This window comes from Macrosteles quadrilineatus, unplaced genomic scaffold (genome assembly GCF_028750875.1).
Source record: "Macrosteles quadrilineatus isolate MER2022 unplaced genomic scaffold, UCM_ALF_1.0 Scaffold_9__3_contigs__length_116548681, whole genome shotgun sequence".
NCBI classification, from domain to species: Eukaryota; Metazoa; Arthropoda; class Insecta; order Hemiptera; family Cicadellidae; genus Macrosteles; species Macrosteles quadrilineatus.
Window position 1 is genome coordinate 97,535,486 of NW_026542602.1, and position 14,590 is coordinate 97,550,075.

Genomic DNA, 14,590 nt, shown 5'->3' on the forward strand with positions numbered 1-14,590 from the left:
TAATGCAGCAATGCCTTGGATTTTAAAGCTAGATGGATAGATAGTTGTGCTAGAATGGTCTTGGATAAAGTATTACTTCGTGGTTTGACATTTTAACAACACAAATGGTTCTGAAAATCGTTTATTCATTTATTATACTTTATTATATCAACACCGGCACTTGGTCATAGGTAAGTTTCTGTAGTTTCAAGATTTAGAAGACAGTTATTGCATGAGTTGTGTTATTTGTTTAGATAAAAGTTGTTAATTTTATTTTTCACTCCACAGTGCCCTCAACACCTCCACACGGACTACATGTTGGATGGTTCAATGAAACAACAGCCTTTGCTCAGTGGCAACCTCCTCTGAGAGGTGAAATCAATGGTCATCTTCTTGGCTACAAGGTAAGAAAAGTTGTTAAGCCAAATGGAAATTATAATTACAGACAAGTCATGTTGACAGATTATATGGAGAGTCATAAGCAAACTTTTGTTTTATGTCCCTGTTTTTCATGTATGCGTATATTTGTTGTATACCTATTTATTTGTTGTCCTTTATTTGTTGTACAAACATTTGTATTTGTATGAAGATCCGGAGGTTAAAATGTTAGAAATAAATAGGCCTAATGTAAATATTGGTAAAAATAAAAACATTCAACAATTAATTGTCTTTATCATGATTAACTGTCAACATTGCAGATACAAGTCAAAACGGGGTTGAAAATAGCAGCGACAATCACTGTAAACGCCTCCACCTCACAAGTGACACTACACAACGCCTCGCCTGACGTAGCGGTGCGTGTGTGTGCCGTATCAGGTGCGGGAGCTGGACCATACACTGCCCCCATCACTTTGCGGACCCCACCTAGCCCCCCCGCCACCCAACCCACGACACCTGACTCCACAAATGCTCTGCTCACTCTCCTATTGGCCGCCTCGCTTGTCGTGTCTGCTGTCGCTTTCTTCACGACGTTCTACCTCAAGAGACGTCAGGCGTTCACTAAAGAGCTGGGCAATTGTGGTGAGTTTGATTCAACATATTTTGGTTCTATTTAATGTTTCCAATTAATATGTCAAAGTACGGTTTCATGCTAACAGAGGGCAAAGTAAAATGATCAAGTATTTTAAAACTGTGATAGTTGTAAATTCACATTTTGAAACATCTCTTTAAAAATAGGGTTTGAGGAAATTACTTACTGCTAAAGAAAGCAAAGCAGCTATTTAACCAGCTGCCAGAAACTCATTATTTCATTTATCCATTATCTCGTTTATCAATTGGCTATTTTTTTTCTATTATCTATGTTGAAATTTTTCTATTAAAATAGAATATACAAGGAGCAATCGTGCCCCACAGATTTTCAATCAAAATTTAAAGATTAGGAATTGTAGAGGAACCGATAGAACCAACATCCTGTAGTACATGCACATGGACAATAATGCATAAAGAAATTTTATCGTTATTTCAAAATCTGCATACTGTTTGAATAGGTGTTTAATTATTATTGCCTCCTGAACTGTTGTTTCATGAATAATCTATGTTACCAACCTTTTTGCCTTCACAATTCAATCAGTAGTCGTACTGACAAGGATGTGGATTAGCAAAGGCATTGGTTTACTAGTCTACATCCTCTTCGGTCGGAGATTATCAGCTACCGCCACACAACCTCAATGTTCATTGGTCTTTGGTCTTGAAGTGCGCTGATGTAACCCTTATTCCAGTGAACAACATGGGAGATCTTTCTCACCTGAGTTTGATGGGAGCTTGTAAAGACTCTCTGTGGATAGAGGGTGGCTGGGTCAGTCTGCAGGCATACCAACCTCAGGAGACAAATAACTCTACCAGTACAGCCAACCTAACAACATTTTACTCTGCAAAAAGGGAGGAGCCCACACCGTATGCAACTACATCTATAATTAACAACAAAGTGAGATACTTTTCCTCTTGAGTGTTCTGATTTGCACTTTCTGTGTTAATCTATATTAATACTTTTAAAATGTTGAAGGATACAACTTATTACCACAAATCCATCTTGAATAAATTGATTCCTTAATTATTAACAATAATAGAAAATATTTCTAAATAGATAAAGTTCCTGAACCAATTTCATTCTTTTGTCAGTTTAACTGTACAGTGGTTTTTTTGGATTGTTTATTGTGTATGAAATGGGAAAGACTAAGACGTATCCAACATAATTACTCGTTCAATCTTTTCAGAAAGACAGTGGCATGAGAAATCTACTTGCAATATCCATAGTCAAATAATCATTGTAATAATAGAATCAAGGTATCTTAACCGAACAAAGGCAGTAATTTTCATTAACTGATTTTCACAGTTTCACTGCCAGCCGTTGTTTTCCAACAAAATCCAACTCTTCTTACCAAACACAAGTGCCTTTTTAGTCCTGGCTAACTATACAAATTATATACCTCAAACTAAAAGTATATTCTTTTTGTAGGAGTCCAGAGGAGAAATCGTGCCTGTCAATACAAGATCATCAATGATAGAAACAAAAAATCTCCCAACAAGTGAGTCTTGGTCGAGTCCTCTTCAAAAATCTACACATTGCACAACCTTGCCCAACAATGGTAAGTTTATACAACACAAAAAAACCCTAATGTTTCATACAGATTGTGTCAACTGATTTCACAAATCCTGTGAAGGCGCTCAAGTTTGTCGAGTCATTGGCTCAGTTGGGAGCACGGCGGGTCAAATCCATAGCAGCAACTTTGTTGGTTCAGTTCCCTGTGTCTGCCACTACATTTTATCAGTCCGGTTCAACTCACTCTTATCAGTGACGGATCCAACCAGGGGGGCTCACCTCTTGTTTTGCTGGATACCCATTTCGCGGACAGGTGAGACTCCTATGTCAACCGGCAAATTAAAGGTTATGAGGGATGGCCAACCTCTAAAAAAAGTAGATTTTATGCTATTTGAATTATGATTTTTACTTTATACATTTTTAAATTATTTTTTATTTTGACGGGGGTATAGTAGAAAGTACAATAATGGTAAAAAAACTGGAAATAGTAAAAGGTTTTTTATTGGGGTTCTGATGTTTTAGGATGGCTATACTGTCACTGAAACAATCGGAAGACATGTCTAAGACACTCCATACTACAACGTGAACATGGAATGGAGATTATTATGGGGTGTGGCTGATATAGTTAGAAAGTGGGATTGTGTTTTAATGGCTTGTGTATTAAAGCACAGAAAACATACTACTATAACCCAGAATGCCAACCGCATGGTAAAAAGCGTTAGGTACTTTGAGAGAGCTTTGCCTGTCAATTCGTAGGCAGCGTCACCAGTGTTGCTATGCATTCAGCTTAAATATGCCGCTGAGTGCATAGCAACGCTGGTGGCGCTGCCTATGAATTGACAAGCAAAGCTCTCTCAAAGTACTTAACGCTTTTTACCATGCAGTTGGCATTCTGGGTTATAGTAGTATGTTTTCTGTGATTAAAGCCTGCCAATCATCAATAACTTCAGCCATTAGATAATGCTTTGATGTGACCTAACAGTTTGAAGATTACCTACATATATGACTACCTTTCTAGAAAAAACAAATAAAAAACTAGAGGTCTTCACCTGAAGTTGACTACATTGGACACATTTTCTTGTGCAGCCTGAGAGCACTAATTGGATGCCAAAACTAGTTGTTTGGTGTCTTTTCAATTATTACTGATGAAATTACAATATGTATTTAATTTTTTCAGGGGGAAAACTGAGTCTGTTCACTACCCAAGTTCCCCCCTTGTGTGCCAGAAGTGCTTCACAGGTAATATAACATTTTTTTATCTTATGAATTTCCTTAGCTTAAAATACACTTCATACTATTTAATTTGAGTAGGTGTGTGGATATAAAAAGTATAGTACTATAATACACTTTTTGTGGTGAAGTATTCTTGTCATTGGAATTAAATATATTCACTTGTCACAGGTCTGCTTTATTCATTTTTAGAGTTTACTATTTAAATAGCATGTTTTTTTTATGATTGCCAAAAATTGTAGGAATAATTCTTTATTTCAAAAAAGTTTACTCATCTAGCCAAAGCATTTTACATTTTTTTTATTTAGAAACAGCATAAATGATAGGACAGTCAAATTAAATAGTTTAACACAAGCGAAACTCAACACAAAAAGCAACTCCCAACTAACTGCACCAAACACCAAAACAGGACTGTTTTCAACACCCTTCCCAGACATGGAACACCAAAACTCATTTTACACTAGGATAAGTAGTCCATATGGGATTTCCAAGGTTAATATCTTTTACTCTTTGCTGATTAGGAAAACCCCACCAAAGTATTTTGAAATCAAAATACTGTACACATTGTCAAACTATCTAAAAAGCCACTCCCGCCACAGACAATTTATCATTCTCTAAAATTATATTGCAGATCAACAGAAGATCTTCCAGTCCTCCATCGTTTAGACAGCTTCCCAGTGTTCACTACGAGCCTCTCAGTCACAGTGTTACCAACTGTATTCCGCTCGCCGCAAGTGTTCAAAACAACGTGTCTGATGTTCCTAAGGTTGGCAGCCATGCTGGGTTTTCCATAAGGGCTGCTCCACCATACCAGCCACCTCCAGTAAGTGATATTTTGAACAGTATAGAGTCAGAGTCGATTACCCAGCCTAAACTGGTAGTGGATATATTAATTAGATAAGCATAAAAGTCAGAAAACATACGAGTGCAGGTTCGGATTCGCGAATGAATCCGTAGTTTGCTTGTACCCCGCATCGAGGCTCATCACCATTAACTGGCATCATTTGTGAACATAATTACACAAATTTTTTTAGCTCTGTAGCTGTCATGTACACTTCATATGTGTAAAAAAAATGTACAATCAAATCTCCTGCCACGCCCGAGGTAAGGTAAGGGATACGTTTTTTGTTGACACAAAACATATCCGATGCCGACATTCATCGCCAGATGACTAGCACACATCTAGTACAGGGCGGTGAGAGAAAATTTCCACCACTTTAACATTTTTACTTACTCTGAATACATACAGTTAGTTTTAAAAGTAGCTCCTTATTTATAGAACATTACAAAATAACAAAAGTAAAGTTGGTGGGGAAAGGGTCCGCCAATGTATGATTTGACTGTTACTTTTTAGAAGGTTAGAATTATGATGCAGGGCCGGATTTCCCAATAGGCCCGGTAGGCCCGGGCCTATGGGCGCAAGGTCCCAGAGGGCGCACGGCCAAGAGGAATTTTGTATAGGCTATCTAAAAATAAAAATAAATAGTCATATTTTATAAAAAAAACTTCTGAAGTTCATAAGAAGAAATTATTGTTATGAAATTAAAAATATTATTCAGAATTACGCATTATTTTCGTTACAAAATATTGGTTATACGGGAGTAGGCTGTAGGGATGTTGACGTTGACGAGCGCCCAAGGGGTACGCAACGTATTGTCATTGCACTGGGCCACTATGCTGGCTCGTTGGCTGGCTCAGGCTCGGGCTCGGCACTACTGATCAAAGTGTTAAGGGCGGAAGCGTGCTAGACATTGTTACCACCCTCACTTTACAAAACAAAAGTTATTAACTAATCTTTTGATTAGTTTACAACAATCTGCAGGATCAAAAGTTAAAATATATAATACGTTGTGTTGAATATTAAAACAACGATTAATTTACGTTTAAATTTAACGAAAAAATATCAATCTCAGTTTGCATTAGATTTTAGAAACATTCAATACCCTCCAAAGCACCATTAATGCTGTCATTTTCTCCTCAGACCTAAGGATCGGTATGGTTGGCAGGAGTATTGGCTCTGTTTTGCTTTGGAAATATAAACTGAGATGCAGTACGACCATAGATTAAATATAGCTCAAGTCGACATCTCATGACATTGTTAATTCAATATTTTTTCATGTCTAGTTCATGTTGATGATACTGGACGTTAGTTTTAACGTAATTTTGTTTTTATAATTTTAGGGTTAGTTCTATGATTTGTGTTTTAATTTCTTGTAATATAAACAGGAGACGACCTATTGTTGATGATTAGATCGTTTTATTTTGGATAAACTAGGTTTAAACATAGATAAAACGTACTCCTTAAATAACAAGAATTGTTTTCAGCTAATCCAAAATTATGACAAATCTACTAAAGGAGTAGCCTATGTTTAATCTATGGTATAACGTACTGTATGGAGTTCAGGTTTTTGGGCCTGGAATTGGAATCAATGTCCATGTTTTTTTCTTTTTCTTTTTTTTTCAGGAATTCTCGGTGGATTGAATTGTTACTTGTTTTGTTTCAGTCCCACGGCCACAAACGTGAGCATTTATTAAAAGTATAAAATTGCTAACTGTGTTTAAGACGGCATTTTGTTAAGGCTAAACAAGTCAATAAAAAAAACTTGCAATGATTCCGACGAGGAGTGGTATTCAAGCAATTAACTTAGGCCTATGGGCATGATATAGTTTTTAATAAAGGTTTGAAGGAAAGTAACTGTGACCAGACTAGGGGGCGGAAAATGATTTGGGCCTAGGGGCGCAAAAGTGCTAAATCCGGCCCTGTTATGATGGTGAATAAAAACAAAACTTGTAATTATTCTTTCTATTCCCACAGATTCCAGAGCAATGTCAACACAGAACTCAGTCCATATCTGGCCAATCCAAGTGCTTCTGTAACTGTTCTGAGCAGAGTTGCCAGCCTAGGATGAGGTAAATTTTATGCTGGGTATGCTATACAAATTTCTCTAAATTAATTGTTTTCTCAAAGCCCAGATTTTGAAGTATCATAAGAGTAATGTCTGGAAGTAAATAAAGTCTTTTGAGTCTTTCAAAATGGTCTTTTAGTTTAGTGGACTACTTCTCTGGTTATTGTTGTCTTTATGAGACAAGAATATAAGTTGTGATTTTTGTTCATCATTTATAAGACTTGTGCATTTTTCCATACTTGTGTCTATTGGAAGTTGTAATTCTAAATTTCACAAAGTATTTGTTTTCAAGATTCCTAAAAAAGTAAATTGTTTGTGAGCTTTCCATTGAATTTTGCCAAAAATTTTATTTTTGAAAGATCACAAACACAGTAGGTAATGTTTTGTCTGTATTTTTGTTAAGTTTAAATTCTTACCATACAAAAGTACTTAGGTGTCCATCAAATGGATCACAGTATACAAGCCAGTAGGCCTATACGGTCTGGGATTGTTGCCTAGGTCGGATCCCATAAAAATGTAGTTTTTTTTTCTGAAGCACTTATACCAGAATGTTTCTACTCAAATAGTTTTCAAAGACCTGTCCCTGCTTAAGTCCTTCAAGGGGTTACTTTAAACAGAATACAATTTTTATAGTTTTTCCTTGACCTACCACAATTTTGACATCCACAATTTCAAACAGCATTTTTTACATCAGTGTATTTACCCTCTCAAATTTTTCGCAGATCAATAGAAACTTACGGCAATGTTCCTGGGACTGAAGCTTCTACTATGTACTCACATTTGCCACCAGGTGTGTAGAACAATTTTTTTTTAAATATAGGTTTGAATAGAAAGGGATTATTGCCTGAGAATAAGGGAGACAAAGGATAGGATAAGCAGGCTTACCTTAAGAAATGTATGCATCCCACTTCACTACAGTAACACAGAAGAAAACAAGGGGCCAGTGGCCTCGAAATATCCAATTTATCTTGTGTTTTTTTTATATGTTATCCAAATTTGTTTAGGATTGTTTCATCATTATGTTGTCCAAATTGGGTGCCTTGTAGCGCATGTGGTTAGATTTATAAAAGGGTTCTGTTGGTGATAGAGTTTATCAACGATCAACACTAATAGCTAGAAAACTTGGAAAAAGTACAGCTTGAACCAAAATTTCCAAAAGTAGCTTGGTCTATGCTTTATTGTCTTAGTATGGTAAATTTAACATCAGTAGCAATAAAAATCTGATAAGGAATTTTTTTCTATTTAAGTCCCTAAAGTGCACCATCAAAAGAAGTCAAAGGATTTGTCTGCACATGCCCTGTAAATTGTGTTAACTCATCCTCTTGTTTTTGGTCAATTTTATGATTTCTTATTAATTATTTGGTTGTGAAACCAGAAGATGAGCTATTTTTTATAGCTGGATAGGTTTGTTTGGTGAAACTAGTTTTCAGGCCCGGTCTGGCCAGGGCGGCTGGTCGGCGATCCCCGAGGGCCTCCGGCTCAAGGGGGCCTCCAAAAGCCAAAAAAATCAATTAAAAAAATTTTGTCATAATAAAAAAATATTTTGTTTAACTGTTTCACAGCGACGTAGTCTTGCAAAAACAATTTTTAATAAACAATACTCTTTTTTTAATTGAATTACAGTTAAGGGTAGCCCCTAAGTAGTGATAGTCACTCGGTACTAGAGGATAGTCACCGATCTCACTGCAATGCACCGTTCGAATCAGCTTAGTGCCCAGCGCTCCGCGGTAGTGACGAGACATTGCCGTGCCGGCGCGTCTGCGATATGTCTGGTGTCTGGACTCAAGCAGACAGCTTAGTGCTTGTACTATTATAGTGATGGGACAACCGACTGGAAAAAACTATCGACTAGTCAATTTGTCAATCGGTTGTTTTTAAAACCAGTGGTTTTTTTCAGTCGAATGAAAAACCGAGAGAATTCCACTACAACAACAACTGGTGGCGTTCAATCGGTGCAGTGGTTTCAGTCATTGCAAAGAAAATTATCGAATATAATTTTACTTTAAACATTGGAGTTTTCCCGCTTGATTCCTATTGTTTGTTGTCATTTGCATTAATATTTTGTTACTTTGGTATAAAACGTAATAGAATGACAACATTTACAATTAATTAAAAATATTTAGTTTATTACATGACTGCAAGATTTAAATTATTCAGTAGGCCTAATGTCTTTAACTCAGTATAACAAATATTCCTATTTATTTGTTACCTGGTTTTTAAAACAGATTTTACTACAGGCATTAAAATCTAAATCATCAGTATATAAAACCCAGTGTCTTGGCAATTTTATATTTTTTAAACAACAAAAATAAACACAATTACAGTACATTTTATGTATCATCCCTAAAAACTGTTCCCAATTCCTATCCGTCAGTTTATCTACAACTGATTTTATTCGACCAGTCAGCCTCATCTCAACACCAAAAGGTCGAGTATGGTGTTACGACTAGTTTAATCACCGACGACTGTTTCCAGTCATTCCTACGTAGTGGGTTATGACGTATTATTTGAAAGATTATTAACACGTGAATCGTTCAGTTTATAAAATGAAACGTGTGCACCCAAGTGGCGCAAGTAAAATAAAAATGGATAGGAAATATTTCAAAATAAAAACAAATTAAAGTCAAACTGTTTTAACTTATGGTTAGCAGGTTAGCTGGTTTCAGTTCCGATCCTGCAAACAATCAGAAGTCGCAAACAGGCAGGCGGAAATCATCAGAAGTTTTTTGTAAGCCTTACAACGTTTAAATTTAAATACTTTTGATTATTTCTGTTTGTCTTTGTTGCTGAAGTACAACTATGGAGTAAAGTGTGTGATAAACCATGGCCGCCTTTAACTCCAGGCCGCGGCCTTCGAACTGGCAACGTCGCAAGTGGTGTTGTAACAGCTGTTTTGTTTGGTAGCAGCTAATGGTATTTGTGTATTAACGAAAGATTGGTTACTGGACTATGACAATATTGACTCCGCCTAAAAAAGTACAGATATAGATATTAATTCATATTGTTTCGGTTTTGAATTCTGTATGTTTCATTTTCAATATTTTAATAAATTTATGTTCATAAATTTAAATTTAAATAAATAAAGTGCGACTTAATGAGCTGATGTCACCTGTCTGCCATGTTATCTTATGGGACGTCTGTCACTGAACAACACCACTTGCGACGTTGCCAATTCTACCAGGCCGCGGCCTGTAGTTAAAGGCGGCCGTGGATAAACAGTAAATGTGGTCCATTCATAGATGTATTCAAAATTCAAAAGTGGTACGTGATATGCTTTTTTACCATGGCAAAAACTCCAAGAACTAGGTTTTGGTCTTATTTTTAAATTGAAGACTTAAAACAATTTTAAGAATTGGCCTTTAAATTTTATGGCATCTGTAGAGGTGAATAGAAATACGAGCAAATTTTATATCAAATTTAAATTGATTGATACCTTGGAATTAAATTTATAAATACAAAGATTTTAATTTATGGAAATTTAGCAATTATTAATTTAATCAAAATTATCAAAAACTTTTAATCATTTAAAACCACATTAGGCCCCTTTTATGAACCTGCGGCATGCAGCAAACATATATGCTAACTAATTGTTGCCGTGAGAGCACCCCATGGCCCTTGTTTTATTTCTGGCTGGGTTCCTCAAATCAACATCTAGCCGAGGGCCTCCAATGGAGCCAGACCGGGCCTGCTAGTTTTGAAATAATAGAAACTAATTATAAACAAGAACACGCCCCTGCATGAACCCGATGGAGCATACAACCAGCTGAATTATAAGGAAACAAATTCATAAGTAGTGTGTGTAATTTATGATTCTATTTAACTTGTACCTCAAAAATGGATCCTTTCTTTGTGAGTATGTTCACAAAAAACCGTTCAATTTTTTATTGATAAAAGGAGAGGAAACATGGTGAAAATAGGCATCAATGAACCTTGGGTGTTAAAGGCTGATACTCAATCTCTCTGATTTTATTGTTGTTCTGCAGAAGTCTGCAGTTGTTCCGGCAGCTGGGACGACAGTTGTTCCTGCAGCGGTTCTTCTTGTTCCTACGCTCAAGTCAAGCACAGTCAGCAGAAGTAAACAGTATTATGCATTGTATTCAAAATGTTTGTGATAAATTTGATATTATAGTTTAATGTTAATATGTATATTCAGTGAATGCTTGGTTTTGAAGGTTCGGTATCATGTAAACAGAAAACCTAGTGTTCGTGAAAAATGGAAAAAGTTTTGAAGAATAGAAAGTAAAATTAAAATATAAGATTCAATACAACACTATGGTCTTTTAGTTTAATAGTTATGGTGCAGTCGACAAAAAAAATAAAAGAAATGTGTTTAATAATATGTGTACTTGTTAATTTTTTAATGAACAAGTTTGGAAAAAAGAAATGAAGGTTTGAAGAATCCAAACCTAAGTAAGTTAAAAAATATAGGATTCAATACAACACTATGATCTTTTAGTTTAATAGTTTAAAGATCAATAATAGTGATGTGAAGTTTAAGTGATGCCTTGTTTCAAATATTTGTAAAAGTAATCAGAATTGGGAAAATTAGGGTTATTAATATGAAAAATAACAACCAAAAATAATCAACGATTCTGCATTTCTCGGATCAGATCCAAACTGTATTTGTATTAAACTCATACCTGGTTTGTAAATTTGAGTTATCATTTGTACAGGAGTAAACATTAAAAGAACTGTTAAATAATTAAATTTTGATTTTAGAATGTTTTTATTTTTTAATGATTCAAAATTGTCCTTGTACTTGGAACCAGCCTATTCTAAAGTCAACTTAGTTGTTTTTTGGTACTTTATCATATCTGATGATCACTTAACATTAAACCTAACAATATAAATAGTCTACGGATTACAATTCATCCATGGTATTCTATATGTAAAATTACCTAAGTTATTAAACATAATTTTTATAATAATTTTAATTTAAAAACTACAGTGGTAAATGTTTGTTTTTTTTAATTCAGGATTTTGCTACATCTCGCTACTTAAGTGTATTTTGCATCCTTTCCAAATAACAAGCAATGTTTTTGTTTCTCATTTGATTCAAATCTAAACAGTAAGTTTAAGAAAAAATATGTGTTCATATTTACTCAACCAAAGTCTGTAGTTTTGTAAGTATATGTAGAAGCGGCACAATCATGTTATAAGTAGTTATGAAACTTTCAGACTGAAGAAATAAAATAATCTAGTCTGTTTTGTGATATTTAGATTTAGGAACATGTAGGGAAAATAGATTGTAGATTATAAACCTGTGTTTAATGTATGTATCGTAAAATATAGATAGCTGTATTGATTCATTGATTTACCGTAAACACGTCATTAAAAGTTGAAATTTGAGAAGTATGTATAACTGAAGGCACAGGATTTTTAAATATACTAGCATTTTTTACCATTGCTTATTACTGTGGGGTTTACCTTTAGCTATTGACACAGTTTTAAGAAATAGACATTCCATTCACATTTCCCAAGTCAATGTTGTACCCAGGATTAAAAAGAATAGAACATTGAACCTCAAACAGGGTTGTCCTATTAATGTTTTATTTGTTACAAATTATTAATAAGCCTATGTCTTGTATACACCCAACCAACATTAAATCCAAACTAAAAGGACACATTATTGTTAACTATAATTATGGCATAATTTATTTCACAACTGTCGTGGTACAGAGTTACAGATCGTACTGAAATATATAATCGCTGAAATATAAGATTGTAAACAGATTTCCTTTATTGTAAAACTTTATAATAGACATTCAATAACAGTTTAATTGATATCAATAGAAATTTAATTAACATCAAGGAGGATCCCTAGATAATAATATAATTAACATCAGTAAACAAAAAAACATCTTTGGTTTGGTGCCTCAGTCGGTGGCCCAAAGTACCAACAAACCAAGACAGCGATGTTGAGGGTTTGTATCCCGGGGATGCCACTTACAATTTACAACCCACAGATATTTTTTGAGACTCAGGTTAAGAAGAAAATCCTAGATTTAAAGTAGCCACTATTGAAGTAAATGCTATAGTTCGGCCGCTTAGAAAGCGACCTCCTCCAGCATTGGTTTAGCATTAGCGCGCAGGTCGTTTTCTAAGCGGCCGAACTATAGTAACAATATTTTACGACAAACAATACAATTAGTAATCATTGTAACAAGTATAAGCTTGTTGTTAAGCTGAACAGCCAAGCTATCTTGAATGTGAAATGTTTCTGTTGTTTCATCACGAATTACCTACTAGTTTTAGAAAAACTTGAACATAACCATAAAAAAATGCTTTTGGTAGACAGTGTTTTGTACTGTTTTTTACCGCTCTAAAGTTTTGTACATTTTGTATAAATATTTGTATAATGAAAACTTTACCTATGACTGAGACTATTGATTTGACCCCTTTTCATCTCAAATTGTATAAAGTTGGTTCAAAGCTCGTTTTGTAGACACAATGTTCATTGAGAGATATTGCTATGGATTATATAGCTTATTAATCCAGGTAAGAGAGCGATCCACAGTGTTTGTAAATGAGTAATTTGAGGAATTGTAGGTGAACTAAACCACAGACTATAGACCATTAATTGGTTACTTGGTTAATTAATTAATTAGTTCCACTGATTCAGCCTCGTAAACAGTAGGGCCCCTTACAATAATATAAATATTTGCTAACAGAGAAACATTAGAACACTAGAAACATTAGATAATTAGAACTCACAACAAACATATAGGTATAGTCAGTGCTCGATTTGTGCTGGAATGGCGTTCCGGCACCTCTCTTTTGAAAAGATAAAGATATTAGCATAAATAGGTACTAATCACATTAAATAGGTTACAGTACCGGCACCTCAATATTTACAAATTGAGCACTGGGTATAGTCACCAATTAACTTATTTTAACCTCTAAGGTAGCTCAGTGTACATTGTGAAGGGATAAAATTTATGTCGTCCCAGTTTACAAGTTCAGATTATATTAGATTTTTAAGACTTCTACTCAGCAGGGTGAATATTTTAAGGCGAGTATTAGCGAATGGTGTTGAATGAATGAGGTAACATGTTTTTTTTACTGACTTCAATCATCTGGTTCTTGGATCTTTAGCCAGAGAGCCGTTTATTAAAAGCCAGTCGTCAAGTGCAGCTGGTTCCAGTTTTGAACCATTCTAAATATTTTGACTTTTCTCAGTATTGAACTAGAGCAACCCTATTTTTAGTAGGTGAGCAATATATACATTCAGTTACACAGCTGTATAACCAATCAGGTCAGATTTACCGAATAGGCACGGTAGGCACATGCCTAGGGCGTGAGGCAATTGGCTTTTTTTGGGGGGCACCAAAAACTTGGAAAATAACAAAAATGGTGGCTGTATTTGCATGCGATGGCGGTAAACTGATAACCTCTCACGGCCGTCTAGACATCGTAACAGTCTCCCGCAATTGCGGTAAGATGTTAATTATTTCCTGCGGTTGTGTCATCATCGTCCGTCTCCTTCAATCGCGGCAAAATTATGACTATTTCCGACGGACGTGTGGACATAATTATCGTCTTCCTTGATCGCGGCAATATATGAACACAACCCGTGGTCGTGAGGAGATTATCACCGTCTACCGCTAATGAGGCAAAATTCTAATCTTTTCCCGAAGTCGTGTGGACATTATCATCTTCTTGCGTGATCACGATACAATTCTGATAATCCCTCACGGCCATGAAGACATTGTCGCCTCCCGCAGTCGTGAGGCATTGTCATCCTCTCCCACCATTGCGGCAAATGGTACTCATCTCTCGCGGTCGTTTGGAGATCATTTTCGTCTTTCGCCAATGAGGCAAAATTCTGATCTATCCTGTGGTTGAATAGACATAATCGTCGTCTTACGCGATTGCGGTAAAAATCTGATCATCCCTTGCAGCCATGTTGAGTAGACATAATTATTGTAACTCCCGC

At 35.5% G+C, this 14,590-nt stretch overlaps 1 protein-coding gene across 1 annotated transcript in view; it reads left to right on the plus strand.

Moving 5' to 3' along the window:
* Window positions 1-10,790, plus strand: part of LOC129003649 (protein sax-3-like) — a 107,897-nt gene extending 97,107 nt beyond the window's left edge. The window contains exons 11-19 of the mRNA XM_054431948.1: window positions 268-383; window positions 678-999; window positions 1,698-1,903; window positions 2,435-2,564; window positions 3,696-3,757; window positions 4,380-4,571; window positions 6,564-6,658; window positions 7,377-7,444; window positions 10,638-10,790. Coding sequence (XP_054287923.1) covers window positions 268-383; window positions 678-999; window positions 1,698-1,903; window positions 2,435-2,564; window positions 3,696-3,757; window positions 4,380-4,571; window positions 6,564-6,658; window positions 7,377-7,444; window positions 10,638-10,732 — 1,286 coding nt within the window. The 3' untranslated portion in view covers window positions 10,733-10,790. The remainder of the gene's footprint in view (window positions 1-267; window positions 384-677; window positions 1,000-1,697; window positions 1,904-2,434; window positions 2,565-3,695; window positions 3,758-4,379; window positions 4,572-6,563; window positions 6,659-7,376; window positions 7,445-10,637) is intronic.
* Window positions 10,791-14,590: the final 3,800 nt, after the last annotated feature.